Consider the following 24,753-nt stretch of genomic DNA (forward strand, 5'->3'; position numbering starts at 1 on the left):
CTCAGTCCTGTATGAACCAGTTATCGCATTGAAGCCAGAGTCACTTGCCACTTCAGTTATAAGCCAAACTCGACAGTGATCTTCCAAGTAATTTAAGCATCAAAACTTTGAGGGAGTTCCCCTCGTGGTGTAGTGGAAACGAATCCGACTAGGAACCATGAGGTTGCAGGTTCGATCCCTGCCCTCGCTCAGTGGGTTAAGGATCCGGTGTGGCTGTGGCTGTGGTGTAGGCCAGCAGCTGTAGCTCTGATTAGGCCCCTAGCCTGGGAACCTCTGTATGTCGCAGGTGTGGCCCTAAAAAGCAAAAAAAACCAAAAAACCAAAAACCACCTTGGTTTGAGATTTGCCAGGTAAGTACAAGATGCCCAGTTAAACCTGAATTTCCCATAAACTTTTTTTTTTTTTTTTTGGTATAATTAGGTCCCAAGCATTGCCTGGAACTTATTTATACTAAAAAACAACTTCTGAAATTCAAATCTAATTGGACATTCTGTATTTTTATTCATTAAAGCTGGCAACTCCACACTTTTTTGGGGGGAGTGAAGGAGAAAAGATAGCTCTATTGCTTTGCCAGGCAAAGGGGGGCACTGCAAGGCTAATTCCTTAAAAACTGTGCCCTCTTTGGGAGAGATTAGGAGGTGGTTTTATAGTTTGGGGAGTGGGAACTAGGGCTGTAGATAATGCAATGCCTCTACTGCGATCCTTATCTTTCAAAGCTGGTATTTAGTGTCCCCAGGACTGGTTGTGGTGGTCCTTCCTGGAATGAAGCATGCTTCATCAAGCAGTTTGTCCATTTGTTGAGGGTTTTAGTTCTGGTGTCTGGACTTACTGAAGTCCAGGTTCATTGTGTCTCAGCACAGAAGGAATTTGGTAAGAGATGAAGTGATAGGCAAGAAATAGATTTATTAAGGTAGGACACTTTTGAGAGAAACAAGTGGGCGGGCAATCCTCTGTGCTTTTAGTGTAATTGATTAAATGCGTTTTTTCTCTAAGGAGTATCAGTTGAGAGCTGAGAGCGGGAGCCTGACCTCCACATTTGGGGAGCTTCCTGGAGACCCAGCTAAGACCTGCACACACACTCTTGGCTGGGAAACCAGATCCACTTCTCTGGGGCTGGGGTGTGCGTGTTGTGTTGGAGCAGGGGGCCCTAGACATTTGTTAATGAACAGGCACTCCAGATTATTCTTAGTTTTGGAAACTGAGCTCTAAGACTGGTTCTTAAACTTCAGTCAACTGCCCCAAGCTTCCAGATTGCCAGGACCACGCTTTCTCAGCATATCTGGGGAAGTGCCTCTAGAACGGTCTCTTGCATTTTTCCCTAGTTCCCTGGAGACACAAATGCTGCTGGTCAGGAGACCAGTCACTTTTAAGGTGTTCATCAAACCCCAGTGGACACGAGCCACCTGGAGCCTTTAATTGCAAAAGCAGATTCAGGTCTGGCCCCAAATTCTGCATTTCTAACAGGCTATGGCAATGCTACTGGTCCATGGACCCTCCCGAGTAGCAAGACTCTGGACTACAGCTATCTGGCTGATGTATATTAAGTGGGGAAAGTTGAACTATCTTGCTCAAACTTCTACATCTGAACTAAAAATATGCCCTTCTCCACGGAAAGAATGAAAACCCAGTCACTCCCGTCCTCTGGAGGTACCCAAGAAAAACATCACCTGCTGAGCTGAGCTGAGGTAAGGAGGTGGCATCAGTGGGGTAATTTGTTTAAGTAACATTAACCCCAATCACAAACACTGCTTCTTGGGAGTTCCCTGGTGGTCTCATGGTTAGGACTTGGCATGTTCCCCGCTGTGGCCCAGGTTCCATACCTGGTCTGGGAACTGAGATTCCCACCCACATCAGACTGCAGCATACCTCGGCCAAAAAAGTAATAGTAAATGTTGCTTCTTGTTTCCCAACAAAGATTCCATAGGTCAAGTGTGCAGATGCCCTGAGGTCCATTTGGGGTCACTTAGCACGCCTCTGCTGATTTCTGAGGAGGATGGAGGTGCAGATGAATCCATGGGCATGGGAGAAATTATGAAACAATGACTCAGCTCCCTTTGGGAGTGGGTTGGAAGATGTCAGGACTTTGCTGAGGTTATGAATGTATTCTCGTTGGAATTGTACAAATAACGAGATGAATGTGCAGCTTTGGTAACCCTTGTTAAACCTTCCGGAAGTACTTTGAATTTCATCACCTTTTCCACAGTGTTCACCGAGTGTTTAAAAGCTTATTTGAGGTAGTTCTGATCCTCACTGCTGAAGCACATGAGAAGTCAAACCTCCTGGGCTTCTGGGTCTTAGAAGAGCTGGTCCAACTCCCAGTGGTGGAAGGGACGTGACAGGCATGTGGGGTTGCTGATTCTGGCAGTGTCCCAGTCCCTTAAGAACTGGCGTATGATTAACTAGGACTGTGTGAAGGAGTAAGTAATTCTAAACCAGCATTGTAAATTGAAGAGACAGCTCACAAAACCTCACCCTGGACTGCCTGCCCCACTTCCAAGGCCAAGGGGCCTGGGGCAGCTGGCCTTCCAGCAGGATTGGTTACAACATGGCCAGTACGCCGCGCCTGCAGGAAGCCTCAGGTCACTACTGGCATGTGGTTTGTAAAATGCAGCACAAGTTTTTTGTCTTGTGGCAGTTTTGTTCCACAGCATGCAGCAGTTCCCCGGCCAGGGATTGACCCCACACCACAGCAGTGACAACACTGGGTCCTTAACTGTCAGGCCACCAGGGAACTCCTGCAGTTCAAGTTCTTACTGCCAGAGCTTGTGGGGACTTGGGACAGTGAAGAGGGTGGATTTACAGAGAAAGGTTGAGAATGACAGGAAACTGAGAGAGACACTATAGCTTAATAAAAGTATGGCTGAGGCAATGACGTTAAAATTATTTATTTTGTTCCACTCAACTGAAGCAAGACATCCCTGGATAGCGTTTCAACGGCCCGTGGGAACATGATTCTTCTGGGGGCTAAGGAGAGACAGCAGCTACAAGTCTAGAGACAGCAACAAACCATCTTCCAGATGCACCAGAACGCAGATGTCACATTGAAGGAGAGGCATTTTATCGGCAGTCATCCTTGTTACACTGACAGGGTGAAGCAGTGGTTTTAAACAGTAAAAACTGGTTTCTCTGCAAACTAATTTCATTGCTTTAAGTAGATGACCTGTAGAACCAGTACAGCCCTTCCCACCACCCGACTTGCTCATGTGATCAAGACCTAGAATTTCTTTTGAGAAGGAATCACACCAAGACCAGATGGGGTAAACCACTCCGCAAAGCTCGACAGATGCGGGGCCCAGGCAGACTGTGGCTTTCTCCCCAGGGCCACCCCAGACCTCCTCAACCTCCTCCAGGTCTAGCAGCTGCCTGCTCAGAAGGGCCTCTGTCCAGGTAGGAGCTCTGCCTTCCAGTCCTGGGAAACCTACAAATGCTGGGGTCTCTGTTCTGCTTCTAGGCGATGCGGCTGGGAGTGTGGGAGGGTGTGTGGCAGAAGTGAGTGGGACCGGGCAGGACACAGCTAGTCTGAGGAGGGCTGCGTTCTCCGGGTGGCGGCGGAAGCGGCGGCTTCTGTGGTGTTTGTGATGTGACAGCGGTCCATTCCCTGATCAGGCCTTAGCTGTGTCTCCTTGGAAGACAGTGCTGATGGCAGACACGAGGCTTGGCCCGACCCAGTCCTTGAGGCCTGTCTAAAAACTCCTGCATCTTATCTGAACTCAAAGAATAAAAGACATTTCCTATCCCCCCATCACACCCCCAATCCCAAGGGCTATACTGCGGGAAAAACTGCCCCAGGGGCGGGCAAACAGATCAGCACTTCTAGAAATGGGGAGTACATGGGATTCCAGCCACGATCTCTGACTCGATGCCACAGTGATCCTGTCCTCTGAGGATCTTAAAGAAGCCTGGAAAGCAGAAAGCAGACACCTTGAGTTAGGCTTGGATTTGAGCTCTGTAAACACATCTGGCTCCCCCGTGAAAGACACAGCAGTGGAAGTAGGAGAACCAGCCCCAAAGCCATTACCAGCGTCACACGGCTGTCTACTGGCTTGTGCTTGCCTGGCAGCCCACCCCTGCCAGGCCTTTGGATGCCACTCGTCCCTGTACCTGGGATAGTGGGGAACCGTGACAGGCAGCTGGTGCAAGGCCGTGCTTGGTCCACACCCCCTCTCTCAGGATCAGACTGCCCTTGTGACAACGGGAACCCCCAGGTCCCCAGCACCTGTGGAGCCTGTGTAGCTGGCCCAGAGAGACGAGACACCTCTGCCCATGTTCTGGCTCACAAGACCCTATGAACAGGAAGGGTGCGCTCACCATTGTCACCCCAGTCTGTGTTCCAGGAGTTGCCGACCAGCCAGTAGGGGGTGCCATTCTCCACTCCCCAGCCCAGGATGCGGATGGCATGGCCTCCCATCAAGTCTCCTGTGACGTGCTGGTACACTCCTGAGAAGAGGAAACCTGGTGAGACCCAGGTCGCCACCTGGCCTCCCAGCATCTCTCCGACTTGGGCGGCCACCCCTGTCAGGGCAGATGTTAGAGTGCTCACAGGTCGTGGGGGAGAAGGATGGGCTTGGTGTTCCAGGCGAAGGCTGGGGTTCCCACAGCACGCGGGAGTTATTTAAATACATTTCTGAAAGCCCAACACACTAAAACATGCCAAGTAAATATTAAGACGGAGTCCAATAAGATGTGCTTGTTGGCTGCTTTCAAATCTAAAGTTATAAATTCTAGTTTAAGAAATAAATTTGGAGTTCCTGTTGTGGCTCAGCAGGTTAAGAACAGTGTCCACAAGGATGCAGGTTCAAGCCCTGCCCTTACTCAGTGAGTTAAAGATCTGGCGTTGCTACAAGCTGTGGTGTAGGTCTCGATGTGGCTCAGATCTGTCAGTGTGGTGTAGGCTTCAGCTGCAGCTTCAACTGGACCCCTGGCCTAGGAACTTCCATGTGCCGCAGGTACAATCCTAAAAAAAGGGAAAAAAGAAAATAGGAAATTTAACGGTAAAATACCAATAACTGTCCATTTTACAAGGTGGGGCTCCCTGTAGTAATAACTCTGTCAAAAGGCTTCTGTGGTTTAAAGAGTTTTAAACTGCTGTTCTGGAGAGTTCCCACGGTGGCTCAATGGTAACAACCCGGGCTAGCACTCACGAGGGTGTGGGTTCGATCCCTGGCCTCACTCAGTGTGTTAAGGATCCAGGGTTGCTATGAGCTGTGGTGTTGGTTGCAGATGCGGCTTGGATCCTGCAATGCTGTGGCTGTGGTGTAGGCCGGCGGCTGCAGCTTTGATTGGACCCCTAGCCTGGGAACCTCCATATGCTGCAGGTGAGGTCCCAAAAAGACCAAAAGAAAAAAAAAATGCTGCTCTGGGGCCCACCCCGGAGAGGTGATGTAGGAGAGGCTGGGTGGAGGCCACCACTGCTGGTGGACGGAAGACAGGGCTAAGGTGGTCTGAGGGTTGGCCCACCAGGCTACGCCCTCATTAGTTAATTATGTCATCAAATTGGAAATGCATCCTCTCATACAGAGCTGGTGGAAGTTGTGTTAATAACTGCCGGCTTTAAAATTCTTTCCTTGCCAGGTATCTTGTTCTAAAAAATAAGACTAGAGAGCTTTGGTGTTTCCATCCAGCAGAAACTGGATGTAAACTGAGACATAGGCCCTCAGCACCGACTGCTTCTTTGGGATGGGGGGGTTCTAAGCTCTCTCCGAGGGGCTGTCCTGTCCCCCCAGGCTCGAATCCCCACAGCTAGGAGCCCCCCCGTCTCCTCATCCACTGGGTGCTAGGCATGATGCTAAATCTCTGCCGAGACAGAGACAAAGAAGGTCGCCCAGTCTCCATGGAGGAACTACAGTGACAACGGGAGTATGATGCTGGAGCCATGAAAGAGGACAGAAGTGGGAAAGGCTTCCCCCGAAGAGAGGCCTTCCCTCCAGGAGGGGTGAGGAGAAGGGGATGCCAGTGGGAGCGAGGACAGGGCAGGGGGCACACCTGCTCCTGCTCGCCCGCCTCCCCCACCCTGGAAGTCCTGCCAGTCAGGATACAGACCCCACACCTCCCACTCCCACCAGCTGCTGCTGGGGTGGACACACACCAGACTTATACTGCAGGAAGTCCGAGTACACAGTGAAGGCCCCCTCGACCGGGCCGTTTTTGTAGATCTCCGCCATGATCTCCTTCTCGTTCCTAGAGATGCTGTAGGAGCTGCATCCTGCAAGGAACAACCAGGAGGGGCGGGCATCACTGGATGCGCTCACTCATTCACCCACGTGTGACTCACAGGTGCCACCAGGTGGGGGTGGTCCAGCAGGGCTGCCCACTGCCTGTGTATCCATTTGTGTCTGTCACTGCATTTGTCTCTGTCCATCTCCTATCTGTGTGTCAGTCTCTTTCTGTGTCTGTGTCTCTATGTTTCTTTGTGTGTCTCTCTGTCCATCTGTCTTTCTCCGCCTGTCTGCCTCTCCCATCTCTGTAGCTGTCTCTTGTCTCTTTCTGTGTTTCTCTGCCCATCTGTATGCATCTCTGTGCCTCTATGTCTCTGTCTGCCCCTGCCTCTCCCTGTCTCTCTCTCTGGCTGGTTCTGTCTCTGTCCATCTGTCTGTCTCTGTTTCTGTCTCTGTCTCTTTTTGTGTCTGTGTCTCTGCATGCCTCTATCTCTGTCTTGGTGTGTCTCTGTGTCCCTCTGTGTCTGTCTCCATCTGTATGCCTCTGTCCATCTCTGTGTGTCTGTCTCTGTCTCTGTATCTGTCTGTGTCACTTTCTATCTCTGTCTGTGTTTGTCTCTGGGTGGCTGGCTCTATCATGATCTTTCTGTGTCTCTGTGCCCATCTGTCTGTGCCTGTTTTCTGTGGCTGTCTGGCTCTGTCTCTTTGTCTCTATCTCTGCCTCTTTCTGCATCTGTGTCCATCTCTGTGTCTGTCTCTGTCTCTCTATGCCCATCTGTCTGTGTCTCTATGTTCATCTATCTGTGTCTGTGTGTCTCTGAATCTGTGTCTGTGTGTCTCTGTCCATCTGTGTCTGCTTCCATCTGTCTCTGTGTTTAAGATTCTCTGAGGGAGGAATGACTGGGCTAGATCTGGGGGCTGAGAGGTGGGAGAGGGCAGTGAGCACAAGCTCCTGGAAGCAGGGCAGGTGGTCCCAGAAGGATTTAGGCCAAATTACTCCCCTATAAACGCAGGGCCCTCTCTTTTGAAGCTGAGGGTCTGTGACGGAGGCGAGATTCCCAGCTAATTCCAGGGTGGGGCTGGGCAGAGAAGGCAGGGTCTGCTCCCCTGGGCAAGGGAGGGACCATGGTGTCAAGCCCCATCCTGCACTCCTAACTCAGGCTCTGGGGCCCGGGCCAGGGCTGGGGGGGTGCCCCCCCTTACCGAAGTGCTTGTCTTCTTTGTAGGACGGGGTGTAGCCAGGCTCGCAGATCTTGCTGCACTTGGGGGTGTCCCCCTCCCCGGTGCACTGGGGCCGGGAGCCGTTCACGTGGTGTTCGCAAGGTGGGATGGAGTAGGGCCTGCAACCTGGGGGACCCGGAGAAAGGGGGGTGTCGGCAGCAAGCCCCTCAGAGGTCCCTCCAGGCCAGAGAGAAGAATTTGGCCCAGCTATGGGGCAAGTTCCCCTCAAGTCTGTGGTGCTGACGCCTCCTCCTGGTACTGCTACTTCTGCCGTAGCCGGGCTGCTGCACCTCGACTCCACCGTGCAGCCCAGCCTTCCCGCCCACAACCCTTCACCTCCGCTTTGTAGGGGAAAATGACCAGTGTCACTCCCTGCTTATAAAACCCACCCGGCCACTTACCCACATGCGAGTTATAGAGGCCCCCGGACACCAGGCCCTTCTTTGTCCAGAAGTTCCAGGCTCCAGAGGGAAAGCCGCCGTTACAGCTGAGAAAAGAGCCGTCTGTTAAACTCAGCACCAGGGTCATTCTGGCTGCCCCCACATCATCGGCCAGTGGACCCACCACTGCCTTCAGCAACTGCCCCACGGTCCTTCCAGATCCGAAATCCCCCAACACACCCTGGCCCGACAGCCCCCTCTCAGAGGCAATCACCCCAGCTCCCAGGCCTGCCTTACTGAGCTACTCCAGAAGACAGAAGTGCTTTTTTTTGCTTTATAGGGCCACACCCGAGGCACATGGAAGTTCCCAGGCTGGGCAAGGGTTTGAATGGGAGTTGTAGCTGTCGGGCTACACCACAGCCACAGCAACACAGGCCTCAAGCCCCGTACACCACAGCTCACGGCAACACCGGATCCTTAACCCACTGAGCGAGGCCAGGGATTGAACCCACATCCTTATGAATACTAGGTGGGTTTGTAACCCACTGAGCCACAATGGGAACTCCCCAGAAGTACTTTCATAATCACTTCCACAGGCAAGCAATGTCCTATCTAGACAGGGACTGCCCACGGGCAGCACAGCAGAACCCCTGGGGCACTTACAAAAACACCAATGCCAGGGCGCCGATCTAACTGGGGTGGGGTGAGACCTGAGCACTTTTTCTTTTTTAAAAAACTAGAACCACTGTTGCAGAACCAAAGCCAGAGCTGGCAGAACTTGGGGATTTGGTTACTAATGTGGCTGATCTAGGGACCCATCACCCTTCATTACAGAGACGGAGACAGGCCCCAGGCCATCAGACTTCCATAAGCAGGAAAGGGGAACAAGCATGACAAAACCCAGAACCCAAACCTACACTGAGATCGTCTGCTGGGACCTACTGCCTATACTTGGAACTGGTGGCGAGGCAGCCTGGTTTGGGGCACCTCTGGGAAAGCAGTGGCCTCCAGGGCCTGCCCCCAACCCAAGGGGTCCCCCCATGTCTCAGCAGTGACATCATCATCTTGTCTGAGGACCTACCTCTCCACGCCCCCCACCCATGCAGAAGCCCTCCAGTCAGGTCCACGTGTGGGGCCCCTGGGGGCTCACACTCACCCATCCCCACACTCGTCACCACAACAGGTGAGCATGTCCTCAGCGGACACCTCCACGTTGACACGCCCGTTGCTGCGGATGCAGATCCGGTCAGAGATGGCTTCCACAGCCCCAAACGCCTGCGGGAAGAGCCCCAGGCTGCTGAGTCCTGCCCCTGCACCGCCTCGGGCCCTCCAGCCACCACCCTGGTGGCCTCAGCGGGCACCGTGCCAGGTGAGGGTCCTGGCCCCCAAGCTGAGCTCTAAACCAAGAGACCAGTCTCCCACCGACCTCCACCTGGGCATTCAGTTCACTTCTCAAACGTGTGGGTTTTGGCTTTTCACATGAAATATAGCTTGCGCAAAGGACACATACTGTGTGATTCCAGTTATAGGAGGTGCTCAACCTAGTTAAAAATCATGAGACAAAAAAAGAAGCCAGGGATGGTGTGTGTGGCTGTGAGCATAAGTGATGCCATCCTGGGCTTCTCTGGTCCTTTCACTGACCCCACCCAGGACATCACTGTGCAATAAATGGCTTCTGTCATCAAAGGCTTTGTCTGTCATAGATCTCGTCTAATAATTCCCAGACCCCGTCTACGGTATTGGTCCCCAGTGATGAAAACCCTCACTGATGTATTCTTAGTACCAAGGAGACTAGTTACCCACTTACGCATCTAAAGAATGTACTTCCTGTTTCCAAGCACCTACACCCCCGACCCCATACCCTGGGTTAACTATAAAGCTGTCACCAGAGGGCAATGCAGCTGCAAATGCTCCTGGACTGCTGTCCCCCACTCCCGCCCTCTAAGTTACTCTATAAAAACTGATTCCCTGATTTAAAAAAAAAAAAAATCACAAGAGAAAGGCAGAAGGGTGGCTGTCAGGGGTGCGGGAAGGGGAACGGGCGTCAGTGTTCTGTGGGGACAGTTTCAGTTTTGTGAGATGAAGAAGCGATCTGTGGACGGACGGTGGTGATAGCTGCACAGCAGCATGAATGCACCCAATGCCACCGAAGGGTATGTTTAATGATAAAGCTGGTTAAAACTTGTATCATATGTATCTTACCCAAGTAAACAAAATTTAGACAGCCCCGTGATACAGACAGGATGCCTATTCATGAGGCAGAGGAGGGGTCAAAGCTAATGGTATTTCTTGATGGCCTGGAACAGCGTGTCAAAGAGAAATAAAAACTGCTTCCCAAAGGAACATGCCCTGAACAGGGTCTACCCTTCCCCTGATCCTTGGAATAGTTCGTGACTGTAGGGATCCTGCATATTTTTATACTAGTAGGGACAGAGTAACTCCGGTTTATACAACTTGACTCGCCACAGCTGGTCTGACCTCAACTTCCCTGGTCACTGCCCCCCGTCCCCTGCCCCTGCCGGCCAGCAGGGCCTCACCCAGCAGGAGCCACAGGAGCCCTGGTCTCTGATTTCTTTGATGGTCGGGCAGTTGGGCCACTGTTCCCGGGCATCGAAGCTTTTGGGCAGGATCATGTCTGCAGCAAACGCAGCTCTAGATAAAGGAAGATCTTCGTCACAAGTTGTCACCTTGCAGCCCACCCCCATCCCCTCAAAGGCCAGCTGATTGCAGCCTGGAAGAGGACTGGACGTGCAGAAGAAGGCGTGTGCAAGGAGTTCCCTGGGAATTCTATAAAACAAAACCCGCTTCTACTGCTCCATGGGACACCATTCTGTGCTTCTACTGACACTTACTTTATGGATATTTTTTAAGAGTTTCAGCCCCAGGGTCCAGATAATGCTACGTCTTGCTTCCCCCACTCCACCCCAAACCAAACATCTGCCCAGGTTCAGCAATGTTCTAACATCTTCACAACTGTCAGCGTCCCACGGCTTAACTATCCCATCCTCACTGTTAGATTCTCCCAAGGCTTCCCTCAAGAGGGACCACTACCTGAAAATGCAAACTGCAGAGCTGTCTAGAAAAAACATTAGGCTCATGTTTTTTCTTAGATTTTCTTAGATTTTCCTTATTCAAGATTGGGTTCATTCAAGTCTTGCAGACACAGATCTGGGGCCTGCCCCCCCCAAAGCTGGGACAGCTGGGGCAGCACGTAGGAGACTGGCTCTGGGAGTGAGGCCTATGGAGGCTATAGAAGCCTTCCTGCCTCCCCCTTCCCTGCTCTGCTCACACAGCACCCTCCCCGGGAGCCGGCACTGACCTCTGGGGCAGCTTGGGTCCACCCAGGAAGGTGCCACAGAGCTTCTTCACGTAGCTCAGGTCCACATTGTAGAAATTGTGTCCGGCCTGGAAAAGAGCAACACTCACAGCAGTCACCCACCAACTGGGGTGAGGGGGAAGGAGGGGGGACGGTTTCTAAAGAAGGGGTGGAGCATGCACACTGCCCACCCAAGATCTCACAAGGTTAGGGGCTCCCCCTCAACTCAGTAGAGCAAGGGGGCTGGGCACTGCTATAGAACAGAGGTGTGTCCCCCCAAAATTCAGGGTGAAATCTAACCCCCAATGTGATGGTGTTGAGGGGGGGCTTTGGGAGGTGAGTAGGTCATGATGGTGGAGCCCTCATGAATGGGATTAGTGGCCTTTTCTAAGGTGACTCCAGAGAGCCAGCTTGCCCCTCGGGCCATGGGAGGACACAACAGGAAGCTGGCCACCTGCCACCCAGGAGGGCCCCCACCAGAACCTGAGCGTGCTGCAAGGCTGTCCCTGGACATCGGCCTCCAGGGCTGTGAGTGCTAAGTGTCTGTTTCTAAGCACTGATCTGTGGGATTCTGTCACAGCAGCCTGGGACCCACCCAGAGTGACCGCATGGCTACAGGTAGCTCTTGGGGCCACGGGCGTCTCCTCTGATCTGTACCATTTGCAGATGTCACGAGAGACCCTCCACAGCCCTGGATGTGGCTTATTCCTCATCTCTCGGTTCCTTCAGCAGCAGGCCTCAGGGCTGGCAGAATCTCGGAGCTACTGGTACTGATGGGCTGTGACCCCCATAGCAGGGCTCACAGCATCACCCCGGTTGTGAGCCCTTCCAGAGCTGGTTTACCCCACAATGCACCTCCACCCGCTCTCACACACACGGAAGGGGACGGGGCAGTGGGCATGGTCACAACTATTCAGGACACACTGTCCCATGGGCCAGGGCTGCAGGCCCTCCCCCGGAGTCACAGGGCGCAGAAAGGTCCCCAGCCTACCGTCCACGTAGTGTTTTGCTTGTTAACAAAATTGACCAGCTCATCCGACAGAGGCTGGAAATGCAGACTCTCCCGAGCACTGGTCAGCAGCACCAGGCAGCTGAGGGTGGCCAAGAGCTGCCACATTTTTGGCAGGTGGATCCTAGATTCACCTAGAAAGTCAAGGATACAAGACATCAGGATCCTTTGGTTCATGGGCTTGATCCACACAAGGTGTCACCTCAGGCAGCTGTTCTGGGGCCATGAACAACAGTGGTCAAAAGGTCCTCGTTCCCATCCTGGCCCTGCCACCTGCCCTCTGTGTGCCCGCTTCCTCTTTTGGAGCCTGGGTGTTGGCAGAGCCTTCACCAGCCTCAGCATCCACGAGCTGTCAGGCCTCGTCTCACAGTCCCAGCCTGTGTCTGCAGCACACAAGGACTGTGCTATGGACAGAATGTATGTAACCCCCCCCACCCCCAAACACAGCAAACAAGTTCATGCTGAAACCCTCGCTGCAAGGTGACGGTGTTAGGGGGTGGGGCCTTGAGAGGTGATTAGGTCATGAGGGTGGAGCCCCCACGTACAGGGTTGGTGCCCTATTCTAACAAGGACTGCCCTACAGGAGGCAGTCTGACCAGGGAGGGGCCCTCACTAGACCAGGCTGGGCTCTGATCTCAGACTCAACCTCCAGAACTGGGAGCAATAAATTTCTGTCTGCGCAGTGGCCTGGAGAGCTAAGACAGCCGGGGTGCTCCTCCTCCAGGTGGCCGGCGGCAGAAAGCCAAGGAAGGGCTTGCTTGTGCTTGCTGTGGGCGGTAAGGCCTCCACAGATGCCAGCTGGACATTGTGTGAGGGCAGGGCTCACAGTCTGATGTGATGCCAGTCACTGGAAGGTTTGTGGTCCAGCTATCTTGTGAGGTCAGGGCCAAAGCCTCCTGCTGTCTATCAGAACTGCCCTAGCAACAAGCAGTCCCAAGTCCACCCCAAACAAACGTGTGAACCTAGATCTCCAGGCAGAGTGCAGTCTGATGCCCTCCCTGCTACTGCCAACCTGCCTCTCGGTGGGTTTGGAGATAAAATTCTGGGACTTTCCCCAAGTTAGTGCCCAACAGCCTTTGCTTGAGATTGTGTCCCAAGTGGAGGACCAATGGGCTCAGAAAAACAAGAGCAGATAAACCTCATCAGCCACATCTTGGACACAAACCAGCAAAGAGGAGCCACCCTCCAGGCCCGCATGTGGTGTCTGGAGAGCCAGGAGACAGAGCTGGTTCAGCTGGTGGCGCAGGTCTCCCCAGATTTTCTGTGGTTTTTCCAGTTAGCCAAGAGCTCTGCTTCCAGTTTCAGAGACTGGGCTTCTGAGAAAGGAAGAAATTCCACCACCACGGCCTTAGATCTTGGACTGGCCTGAGTCAGGAGACCTGCAGCTTTCAGCTCAGTCTCTGAGTCACACTCTTAGGCAAATGGCTCTGATGAGAGCAGGAAACATGACCCAGGCTCACAGCACTGTGGGGCCTTGTGAGATGCAGAGGGGGAGAGGGGGAGAGTGCGACTCTGACTTCAGGAGCTGATGCAGCAGGGTCACTGTGTCACCTCCTCACGGGTGGTTGTGAGCAGTAAAGATGATGCAAGTGACAGCACTGCACATGCTGCCTCCCACACAATGAATTCTACTTTAGGGAAAATCCAAACCTAACTGTTGCTTAAACCACAATTCACCTGGAAGAATCGATGTGTGAGGACAGCTAGACAGCTCTAGAAAAGAGTACTGAGGGAGGACTGAAACTCTGGGGTGGGAAATGTGAGGCCAGCCCGGGACGTGTTTCAGCAACAAAACAGACCATCTGGAAGCTCACCCATCGTGGGGCAGGGGGGAGGGAGGAAAAGGCACATTTTGTGGATGGCATGTGCACCACAGGCCATGTGTCTTGGAAAAAAAGACAATCTTTACCCTCAAGATCTTACACACCATGCTACATGCAACAAAGACCTTGAATTAAAACAGAGGTTGAATGAAGAAAAGAAGCACACTTCAAAGAAAAAAAATGTAACACTGGAGTGAGGAATGCCTAAGATTGACATAAAAGAGAATCTTAAAAGGGGAAAAATGTTTGATTACATGAAAATAAAGCCTCTCCTAGAAAACAAAATATAAAGTGACAAAATGCACCCCAAAAATAGTTCTTACATATAGGTAAGGCTTTGTTTCCCTAATATGCAAAAGACTCAAAAAAGCCTAATAGAAAAATGGCAAAAGGACATACATAGTGAACTTGCAGAAAAAGAATTATAGGAGGCCAATCCAGATATTTAAAGATGCTCAGAGAATAGGTATTCACCTTCCATCTGACTGGGAAAGGCTGCAGGATTTGACAGTTTCCAGCTGGCGTCAGATGTGGGTAAACAGCTGCTGGTGGTAATGGATACCAGTGGTAGGTAGGACCCAGCCCCTGCCAATTCTTCAATCTGCATGCCCTCTGACTCAGCCATGTAACATCTAGAAACTTATCTCACAAGCCTCAAAATGCTAAGACACTGGTACACGATTGTTCACTAAATGTTCTTCGTGCTCGAAAAAGACCAGAAAGGAAGCACCTAATAACAGACTAACTGTTAAGTTGTGGTAAATGGTTAAGTAATAGAACACAAAAGCAGCCATAAGAAATGACCTGGTTGAAATGAATCACATCCTACTGATAAAGTGAAAAAACACAAAATATAAAGTAAAAAAAAAAAAAAAAAGGCAAAGCAGCAGGTGACTCACAGCAAGTGTGAGCCAATCAACACACATCCTTGCTTATTCCTGTCCCTACATGCAAAACGCTAAGACACACACTAGTTGCAAGTAACTGCTTATCTTCACCACATAACTTTCCTTCCCCCTCCCCCATTTTTTGCTTTTTAGGGCTGCACATGCAGCATATGGAGGTTCCCAGGCTAGGGGTTGAATCGGAGCTGTAGTCTCTGGCCTATGTCACAGCCATGCCAGATCTGAGTTGCATCTGTAATCTACACCACCGCTAACAGCAACACTCAATCCTTAACCCACTGAGTGAGGTCAGGAATTGAACCCACAACCTCATGGTTACTAGTCAGTTTCATTTCCGCTATGCCACAACAGGAATTCCCCCCCCCTCCTTTTGTATTAAATGAACATGTTATATTCAAAGTTTTATTCTTTTAGGAAGAATAACAGCTGGTGCCATGAAGGATCCAGAGCCACCAAACTAATGAAAGAACACTTGTTCTGATGAGCCCCCAAATGCATATCCAAATCAGGGGCCTCCTCCCTAGTGACTTTCTGCTCAGGATGCTCAACCTTCCCATTTTCAGTGACTCACGGGAAGCCTGCCCCTCACACGACCCCGTGTCAGAGAGACTCCAAACTGTTAGGAAATGCTTCGCTGCGTCATGTGGCAGAATGATACAGCTCTCTCTCGGAGAACACTTTTTTTTTTTTGGCTACACTGTGCAGTGGCTTGATGAAGGATCTCAGTTCCCAGATCCAAGCAAACTCCTAATCACTAGACCACCAGGGAATTCTCTGGCTCAGTGGGTTAAGAAACCAACGTAGTGTCTGTGAGGATGCAGGTTCGATCCCTGACCTCGCTCAGTGGCTTAAGGATCCAGTATTGCCATGAGCTATGGCATATGTAACAGACGCAGCTCAGATCTGATGTGGCTGTGGTGTAGGCCAGCAGCTGCAGCTCCAATTTGACACCTACCTGGGAACCTCCATATGACACAGGTGTGGCCCCAAAGAGAAAAAATAAAGTCTTCTGAGCAGAGAAGCAAAGCAGAAGAAGGCTCCTTTTTTTTTTTTTTGGCTTTTTAGGGCTGCACCAGAGGCATACGGAGGTTCCCAGGCTAGGGGTCACATTGGAGCTACAGCTGCCGGCCTACGCCACAGCCAAGGCAATGGTGCCAGATCGGAGCCAAGTCTGGGACCTTCACCACAGCTTATGGCAATGCTAGATCCTAGCCCATTGAGCGATGCCAGGGATCGAACCCGTGTCATCATGAATACTAGTCAGATTTGGTTCCACTGAGCCACAGAGGGGACCCCAGAGGTTCCTTTCTTTCTATCAACACCTTTGGCATCTTAACACTGTCCCAAGATGGGAAGTGCCCTCCCCATCCAGACTGCACTCCAGGCCCACAGCAGCAAGGAGAGCATCCAGGCTGGGGCTCAAGTGGTCAAGAGCTGCTGGAGTTGGTGGGGAGCTGAGTGCAAAGCTTGGAATCAGGAGACCTGGCTGCCACTTGCTCCTAACTGTGTGCCTGCCTTCCCTGAGCCTCAGCCTCACCACCTGTAACCTGGGGCTAATGACAACTCAGGCCCCTGGGGGGAAGGCCAGAGTGAGAGGAGGCTGCTCACCACAGTCAGACAGTGGTACAGGGCCCCCTTCCTCCTTCTCCTCCTCCTCCTCTCTTCTCCTTTCCCCACTCACAGCCAGGGCTGGACAAGCCCAGTACCCTCAGATCTGCCCTCAACAACACCACGCCACCAAGAAGAGCCCCAATTAAAGCTGAGATTTTAACTCCAATTAACCTCCCAACAGGCCTCTCTTCTGAAGATCCAGAGGCTGCTGAGATCCCAGAGTCTGTCTGTCTGTCTTCAGGAGACAGCCAGACGGCCCACAGCAGTGGCAACTGTGTTCCAGTGAGCGCCCCCATCTTTCCTTTCGTCCACATCACACGCATGGTGAACATGGGACCAATGAAGCCCAAATGGCTGCAAGCTGTGCTGTGACCAAGCCCAACCGGGTCCCGCACATGGCCTTTGCACGAATCATAATCAGCTTTCACTTCTCCTCTTTGTGGAAAACATTTCCCTTTTCTCAATTCTGCGGTTTTTTGTTTTTTTGTTTTTTTTCTCTCCTTAAAGAAAGGAGAGAATAGACAGAAAGTCCTTATTATGAGGGAAGAGGGCCCTAAACAGGATTAGAACACCTGCAAGTCAGCAGACCCCCGTTAGGGTATGGACGGAAGGAGGGGACAGCTGTGGGCAGGTGTGACTTCCAGCCCTCGGTCAGCTGATTTCCCAAGAAGCCCTTAGCTCCACGACACCCTCTGGCCCTTTTCCAAGCTAATCTCTGGCTTTGAAAAATGGGCTCCCTCATATTTTTGCACTCCAAACCCCTAGGGCACCATTTACCTGAAAGGAGATGAGGCTCAAGCTCTGTGGAACACTGTCCTGCACAAAGTAGGGCCAGCGTCCAGGTGACGACTAACCTCTGCTCAGCAGGGCTGCTCCCAGCGTGACCCTGAAGCGGGACTTACTGGGGCCTCTGGGCTCTGGAAAGAGGCGGAAGGAACACAGATGGGGCGGAGTCTTGACATCCCAGGACACGGAGCCAAGCTCGAGTTTTAAAGTGGCTTCCATGGAGTTCCCGTCATGGCGCAGTGGTTAACAAATCCAACTTGGAACCATGAGGTTGTGGGTTCGATCCCTGGCCTCGCTCAGTGGGTTAAGGTTCTGGTGTTGCCCTGAGCTGTGGTGTAGGTCTCAGACTCCGCTCGGATCCCGTGTTGCTGTGGCTCTGGCGTAGGCCGGCGGCTATAGCTCCGATTATACCCCTAACCTGGGACCCTCCCTATGCCATGGGAAGCGGCCCTAGAAAAGACAAAAAAAAAAAGTGGCTTTCTTGTGTGGTTAAGATCCCCTGGAGACTGGATTCCAGATCTGTACTGGATCTAAGGAGACAGGACATAGACACCTGAACTTTTCAAATAAGCCAGAGGCAATCTTCCAGCTAACACAGAAAAAGATGGGTGCGTGTCCAGCCACCATCTTTCATCTGATCCTGCGCTCTTCCTTAACCCACTGCTGCTTGTCACGTACTGCTCGCCCTTTTCACAACTGGCTCAAATAAAACTGAGTGTACATTTTGCCAATAGCTACAAATTAGGGTTGTTTCTTATATAATCAGCAGAGTGGCTCTAGGTTGGGGGGAAGGGGGAGAGTTAGAGGGTTGTGACGATTCAGTGGGACTTTGTTAGAATTTTTCTTTTGCTTCCACAAAGACCAGTCTTGCTTCTCGCTGTCATTGTGGGCACCTGTTCCTCAGGTCTGGGCCATTTCAGCGCACCCACACAAAACCAGGCAGGCCTTCATTTCCCGTTGACATCACAGTGGCACAAGTGTCTTGACCTCAAATGTGCTCCCACTGAGCTGAAGGACATCCAGGACTGCTACTCCTGAGTCTGAACCACAGCCTTGACATGGTCTGTTTATGTCTTTGTTCCTAATGGAAACATGTTTAACTGCTTCCTGGCTTATAACCTTTAAACCAAAGCCAAAACGAAACCAGAAGGGCTGCCAGACTTCATCTTCACTGCTTTAAGGAGACAGAGAGCCTGACAGCAGATGGCTATCAGTCCCTGGGAGCCAGGCTGCCCGCAGCTTGAACACCCCCAAGCAAGTGCCATGTGACCAGAAAAGGCATCCATTGCACCACAGCAGGTCCAGGGGACCTAGGAGCCATGAGGAGGCTCTACCTGCCTCACCCACCTACACCCTTCTGCACGCTCACAGGGACTCACTGCGGCCCATGTGCCAGTCATCTGTCCAAAGGGACTAATCCCTACCCGGCTCAGCAGGGCAGCTTGAGAAATGGTGCCTAGAGTGTCCGCAGTGCCCACAAATACAACATTGCTTGAGATTAGCCAGAACAGCTCATATCCTGCCAAACAGAAGGAAAATTACTACTAGGCCTAAACAACAGGTCCCCAGGAAAGCCCTCAGCAAATCAAAAACTTTTGTATTTGGGGGAAGCAAGACCATTTGGGCAAAGTTCTGGAACTTTTGGAAACTTCTGCTGCCAGCTCTGCTCCCTGATGCTACTGCAGACTTAACTGAGATGTTAAATGGGTGCCACATCCCCAGGTCTCAGTTTCTAAACCTGACTGGGAGCCTGGAATCTGAAGGACCTTGGGTCTACTTCCTCAAAGCTTTCTGAAATCCTTGGAGATTCAAATGAGATTAGTGTTCCATGCTTCTGCAGTGCCTCTCTGGCCTGTAGGGACAGGGCAGCTCCCTAATTCAACTGCAGGCCAGATTCTATCTCCCTCCTGGCTGAGTCCTGGGGCATGGACACATCGGCAGCTACAAAAGCAAGAAAAAAGCCTTACCTCCCCCAGCTTCGCTCCTGAGGCCCTGGGAAGAAACAGACTGCTGGGAACAGATGCCTTCCCCGAGGCCAGGCTCCAAGCAGACGGCCCTACTCCCATCAGTAACAGGCCATCAAGTACTAGCAGGTGGACCTAACTATAGCTGCCTGTCACCAGGCCGGTGTCTCCTGCCATCCCAGGGCAATTCTTTCTATTCTCAAACCTATCCCAGTGTGGATGAGAAATCATGATTCCCTTCTTTTAGGGACAAGCCTGCACAAGATGGTTCGTTCTGCTCCCTTAACCACCAGATAAAGCCCCCCTCAAATACCTGCAGGGTCAAGTGGAAGGAGGAGGGGTTCGATGGCCCCCAGCCATGTGACAAGGCCTCAACCCAGGAGTGGCTGAACCCCTTGGCACCACATTCCCAGGTCTTGTACAAGGCCAGAGGCCATGTGACCTGTTTGTTTCAGTGAGCCCATCCCGCCCAAGTCCAGGTCAGCAGGTCAGGGTGTCAGAGGGAAGCCCAGCCCCGCTGGGCCTCCTGGCAGAGTATCTAGATGTGCTCACAGTGCTCTATGCTGTGTCATTTCACTATCTAGGTGGTATTCATCCCTTCTTCTTCCCCATATCCTTGCTGGTAACTCTAGGTTATCTTGATGACCAGACTAAAGGAATTATTGGTGTGGGAGAGACAGATAACACAGACAAGACAGCAGGCACCATCCGGCCCAACATCCAGCAGTCATAAGACAGTAATGCTACAAAAGGACCTCTGGTCTCCTACCAGACTTTTGCTTCCCAGCTGAGAGGAACTGATGCTTGAGAAAACACCTAGAGCCAGCTCTGGATGGCATACCTCCACAATTACCTGGGTGACCCCCATCATGCCACAAAGTTACACGAGCCTCAGTTTTCTCATCTGTAAGGTGGAAGAGAGTTCCCATTGTGGCTCAGAGGGTTAAGAACCCAAACAGTCTCCATGAGGATGCAGGTTTGATCCCTGGCCTCACTCAGTGGGTTAAGAATCCTGTGTTGTTGTGGCTGTGGTGTAGGCCGGCAGCTGCAGCTCTGATTCGACCTCTAGTCTGGAGACTTCCACATGCCATAGATGTGGCCATAAAAAAGAAAAAAAAAAAGTTGGTAAAAGTGGAAGAGGCAGACTATCAGAACCAAACCCATGTGCATTCTGAAAGTTAAAAAAAAAAAAAAAAATCAGAAAACACCAGATACCTAGGTCAGGATCAAAAGAAACCTTAGTAAGTTCTATTGTTTCACAAACACATTAAAAATCGCAAATGTTAATCGCTGAGAGACAATGACAAAAAACCCATCAACAATTTCCTAGGGCAAAGAACTTAATTTGAATTCCCAGTCATGCAAATTAAAACAAGGACACTATTTCAAACACATCAGATTGGCAGAAATTAAAGTCTGGTAATTTCTAGTGTTGGTGAATATGGGGAACAGGAACCCATGAGGCCACTGCAAATACCTATTGGTAAAACCTCATTGGACACAGCACTGTCTGTGGCCTAGACAAGTGGAAGGTGCACACATCATACGACCCAGTATCTTCCTGGACTTCTGCTTCTGCACTAGAGAAACACCTGCAAGAAGCTGGCAGAGACAAGGATATTTACCGTAGTGGTGGCGAGGACAGTGAAAAAGCAAAAACCACTTAACTGTCCCTTAGTAGATAAATACACGGTGCATTTAAGATGAATGACCTGGAGCTGTCAGTATCAACATAAATCAGTCTCACAGACACAAGTGGAAAGGATACACGTGGAATACAGTTGGTCAATTTTAATCACATTATTCATGGGCTGATACAAAGTATTAAAAAAACAGGAAAAAAAAATCAACCCCAACCATGCAGGAAAATTATAGAGAGATGAGCAGACTGGAGTCCTTCAGCCATCAAAAGACTTGAAGAGCAAAGAAGCTGAAAGTTGCTGCCTGCAGAACAGAGCTGTAGCCAGGAGGGAAGGCACTCCTGCTAGGAAGCCCCTCCTCCCCACCCCAGTCCCTGAGCACTGTGAAAAAGGGATGGGGATGAGGCTTGAGCTTTAATATGGGATTGGTTAAGTCTAAATATTTAATGGCATTTGACCCCCGGATTCCCCTCCGGCCCAAGCTAGGTGGGATGTGAACATTCCAGCCATGGAAGGAGTCAGGAGTCTCTCCACCCTCCCTTGCTTGGGCAGCATGAGCTGAGAGGAGGACAGGAGACCAGGCATAGACTGCTTCCCAGTGGCCTCCACCTGCATGTGCCTCAACTAGATTCATCAACTGCTGTCAACCCTGACAGCTCTACACAGGAAGCTAAATGACATCCAAGTGTCCACTCACAATCCTCCTTGACCTACAAGATTTCCATTGCTTTATAGTTTGACCTCCCATGTTTCCAGTACTTTATGTCAAGATGTCAAAAACAAGCAGCAGACACTGAGTCCTTCTCTCCCAAGGACAGGGATATTTAAACACAACCACAACTCATCCCCACATTTAAGAAAACCACCCAACAGATGTTCCAGGATTCACCTGAAAGTGATCTTCTTTCACTTCTCAACCCAAATGCCCATGGTAACACAAGATCTCTCTTAGCCCTAAACTGTGTGTTACTTCCTACTCCAACTCCCAGGGCTAGTAGCCAGGGAAAGGGCCAGTCTACAAGGAGGACCTCAGTTCAAGCTGGTGAATCAGCAGGAGGCAGGTGTTCCTGGAGCCTAAGGGCTTCTACCCTCACCGCCTGACCGGTTCAGAAACAGGGCTGTCCTGACCCAGCATCAGGGGAGGTACGTGGAGCCAGGGCTATGTCTGGCTGGCACTGCCCCTGGGCCTGTGAAGCCCCCAGGTAAGGGATCTGCACCTTTCCACTCAGCAGCACCCCAGCTCTGGGACCAATGCCCCCAAGAGGTTGGGGCGAATCCTTTCTCCAGGTGCCTTCAACTCTTTGAGAAAGTCACACAGAGTGAAGGCAGCCCAGCCCCTGATCTCTACAGAGCTTAAAGGCACTAGGTCACCATCACCAGCGCCAACAGGAAACAATTCTCCATGAAGTTAAGGATGTCAGGGAGAAAAGGAAAGTAGCCTTTACCCAACCAGACATCCTTCTAAGGCTCTTCCTCTTAGGGCTCTGCACCCATAGATTCAACTGAGGTGAACGCCCTTCAGCTGCATTCCCCTCTAGTGGAGACAGCTGAGGATCAGTCTTTCCAAAGGTCTCCCTTTGAACACCCCACCCCACCCCCGCCCCCGCGTATGAGTTACTGTCCTCCCCACACCAGCCAACCGGCCTCCTCAGTCCCTGGGGACGGGATTGGGGCCCATTACGCAAGCAAATCCAACTCACGTCTACCTGGACAGCCCGCTGACTCCCCAAACTCAGCCACCCTAAGACGCTCCTTCTCCCAGGCTTCCAGGGTCATTAAGTGAGGGAGGAGGCGATGCCCAAGGACTCTGCCCTGCCTTCCCCTCCCCCACAGCACCATGGGCCCAGGAGGGTTTCCCTTCCCTAGCAGTCCAGGAACAGAGTCTGCATCCCTCTCCCCTTCCCCCCCCACCAGGGTCCCGGGCCCTACAGTCTTCCGTCCCCCCCGCCCCAGTTTCTCCTCCCATCCAAGGATTTAACTCTTCCGGTGGGTCCCACCCTGCCCCACCCAGCGCCAGGTTCCAGCTTCCCAATTTCTGTCTTCTGGGGACCCTGGAGCCGTGTGTAGTTGTGCAAAGAAGCTGCCCGGGGGAAACCCTTTTGGAAAAAGAAAACATCTAAAGCGGACGCAGGCAAATAATATCCACTCAGCAATTTGCTGAGGAAACTGAGGCCCAGCAGTTCACAAGCGGCTCCCGGGGTGCAGTCGAAAGTCAGTGGGTCGGGGCTGAGCTTTTCCTCGTAGGCTCCTCCCTCGGGCTCCCCCGCAAACTGCCCAGCCCCGCCGTACTGCCCCACCCCACCCCTCACCCCGGCCCGAGACCGCGGTCAGGCCGGCCCGGGGTCCGAACACAGCCGGAGCTGGGGTGGGGTCCGGCCGCATGCGTGGGGGTTGTTTTTGCCCTTCTCACCAGAGCCACGACCGGGAGTGAGCGGGGGCCGCCCAGCTCGCCTCTCCGTTTCCGCCGGCCCTGGGACACCGCCGGGGCCCAGCAGGGGTGCAAGCCAGCCGGTCTCCCCATCCCTCTGCCCCAGGTCACTTCCGCCGGGTGGGCACCGCATCCGTACGCACTCACCTCGCTACGCTGCCGCTGCCGCCGCCGCCGCCGCCGCCGCCGCCGAGGGCCTAGGTCTGCAGCCTCCGAGCGCTCGGGCAGGTTCTGACGCCCGAACAGCCAGCCGCCTTAGCTTCCCAGAGCCGCCCCCGCGCTAAGTACCGCACCAGGCCCCGCCCGCGCCCTCCTCCGCCTGACTCGCCACGTGACCAGGGCAGCTGGCGCCTCGCCCCGCCCCCACCGGGTCCCCAGCAGCCTGGGAAGGGCTCAGAACCTTCCTCATCCGCCTCTACCCCTGAGTGCCCCAAGTTCTGCGCTGCCAGCGGAAGGGCACGCGAGGTGGGCCTGAGAGGGGGAGGGTCACCCCTCCTGGAGAAATTCCCTGGGGCCGAGGGGGCCTGGGCCCAGCGCAGCAGAGCACACGGATCCCTGCTTGGGACAGCTGTTCCTTATTTCATTCATTCAGAAACCACTGCCACAGATGGGGGTGTCATGACAGCAGGCCTCCCAGAAGAGCCTTAAAAGGCTGTTAGCTTGAATGTGCCTATCAGATGTTCTAGATATGTAAGAATTTTTAAGTGGTAGCTAAAACTAGATATAGAACTACCATATGATCCAGCAATCCCACTCCTGGGCCTGTATCCAGAAAACCATCCTAAAGATACCATGCACCCCAGTGTTCACTGGAGCACTATTTACAATAGCCAAGACATGGAAGTAACCTGAATGTCTATGAATAGAGGATTGGCTAAAGAAGACGTAGTGTGGGAGTTCCCGCTGTGGTGCAGTGGGTTAAGAATCTGACTGCAGTAGCTTGGGTCCTTCTGGAGGTACGGCTTTGATCCCAGCCCAGCACAGTGGGTAAAGGATCCAGGGCTGATGCAGCTGCAGCTCGGATTCAGTCCCTGGCCTGGAACTTACATATACCGCAGATGCAGCCGTGGGGGAAAAAAAGATGTGATACATATATGCAATGGACTATTACTCAGCCATTAAAAAAAAAGAATGAAAAATGCCATTTGCAGCAACATGGATGGGCCTAGAAATGACCATACTAAGTAAAGTCAGAGAAAGAAATATATGAGATCACTAATATGTGGAATCTAATAAAAAATGATACAAAAGAACTTACAAAACAATTTGCTTTGAAAATCTTGAGTCTCTGATTACCAAAGGAGAGGTGGGGGGGATAAAATAGGAAATTGGGATTGACATATATGCATTACTGTGTATAAAATAGAAAGGTGACAAGGACATACTTTATAGCAGAGGGATATCTACACAATACTGTATAGCGATATATGGGAAAAGAATCTGTGAATTTTTTCTTTTTAGGGCTGCACTTGCAGCATATGGACATTCCCAGGCTAGCTGTCTAATGGGAGCCGC

General features: G+C 51.9%; 1 protein-coding gene across 3 annotated transcripts; it reads right to left on the reverse strand.

The window, feature by feature from the left end:
* Window positions 1-2,869: 2,869 nt before the first annotated feature.
* On the reverse strand, window positions 2,870-23,482 carry CTSB (cathepsin B). Of its 3 annotated transcripts, none has more exons than XM_047760007.1 (10): window positions 23,386-23,482; window positions 12,064-12,215; window positions 11,076-11,161; window positions 10,294-10,408; window positions 8,913-9,031; window positions 7,778-7,863; window positions 7,359-7,502; window positions 6,086-6,202; window positions 4,309-4,437; window positions 2,870-3,899 (listed from the first exon to the last, which is right to left on the reverse strand). In XM_047760007.1, exons 2-10 carry the CDS (start codon window positions 12,187-12,189, stop codon window positions 3,814-3,816), a joined length of 1,008 nt encoding a protein of 335 aa, XP_047615963.1. In that variant the 5' UTR covers window positions 12,190-12,215; window positions 23,386-23,482; the 3' UTR covers window positions 2,870-3,813. The 3 variants fall into 3 exon arrangements, with proteins under 3 accessions (XP_047615963.1, XP_047615964.1, XP_047615965.1); XM_047760008.1 differs by lacking the exon at window positions 23,386-23,482 and adding an exon at window positions 13,220-13,375; XM_047760009.1 differs by lacking the exons at window positions 8,913-9,031; window positions 11,076-11,161; window positions 12,064-12,215; window positions 23,386-23,482 and having other exon boundaries at window positions 10,294-10,367.
* Between the last annotated feature and the right edge of the window lie 1,271 nt (window positions 23,483-24,753).

Source organism: Phacochoerus africanus, chromosome 15, assembly GCF_016906955.1.
Source record: "Phacochoerus africanus isolate WHEZ1 chromosome 15, ROS_Pafr_v1, whole genome shotgun sequence".
Lineage (NCBI taxonomy): Eukaryota > Metazoa > Chordata > Mammalia > Artiodactyla > Suidae > Phacochoerus > Phacochoerus africanus.

Bases quoted from the DNA above. Each gene is read 5' to 3' on its own strand.
- CTSB (XM_047760007.1), bottom strand. From the start codon at position 12,189: ATGTGGCAGCTCTTGGCCACCCTCAGCTGCCTGGTGCTGCTGACCAGT. The intron at 11,162-12,063 runs GTAGGCTGGGGA...GCTCTTTTCCAG, and splicing joins AGCAAAACACTACGTGGACG to GCCGGACACAATTTCTACAA. The intron at 10,409-11,075 runs GTCAGTGCCGGC...TCCTTTATCTAG, and splicing joins GGACCCAAGCTGCCCCAGAG to AGCTGCGTTTGCTGCAGACA.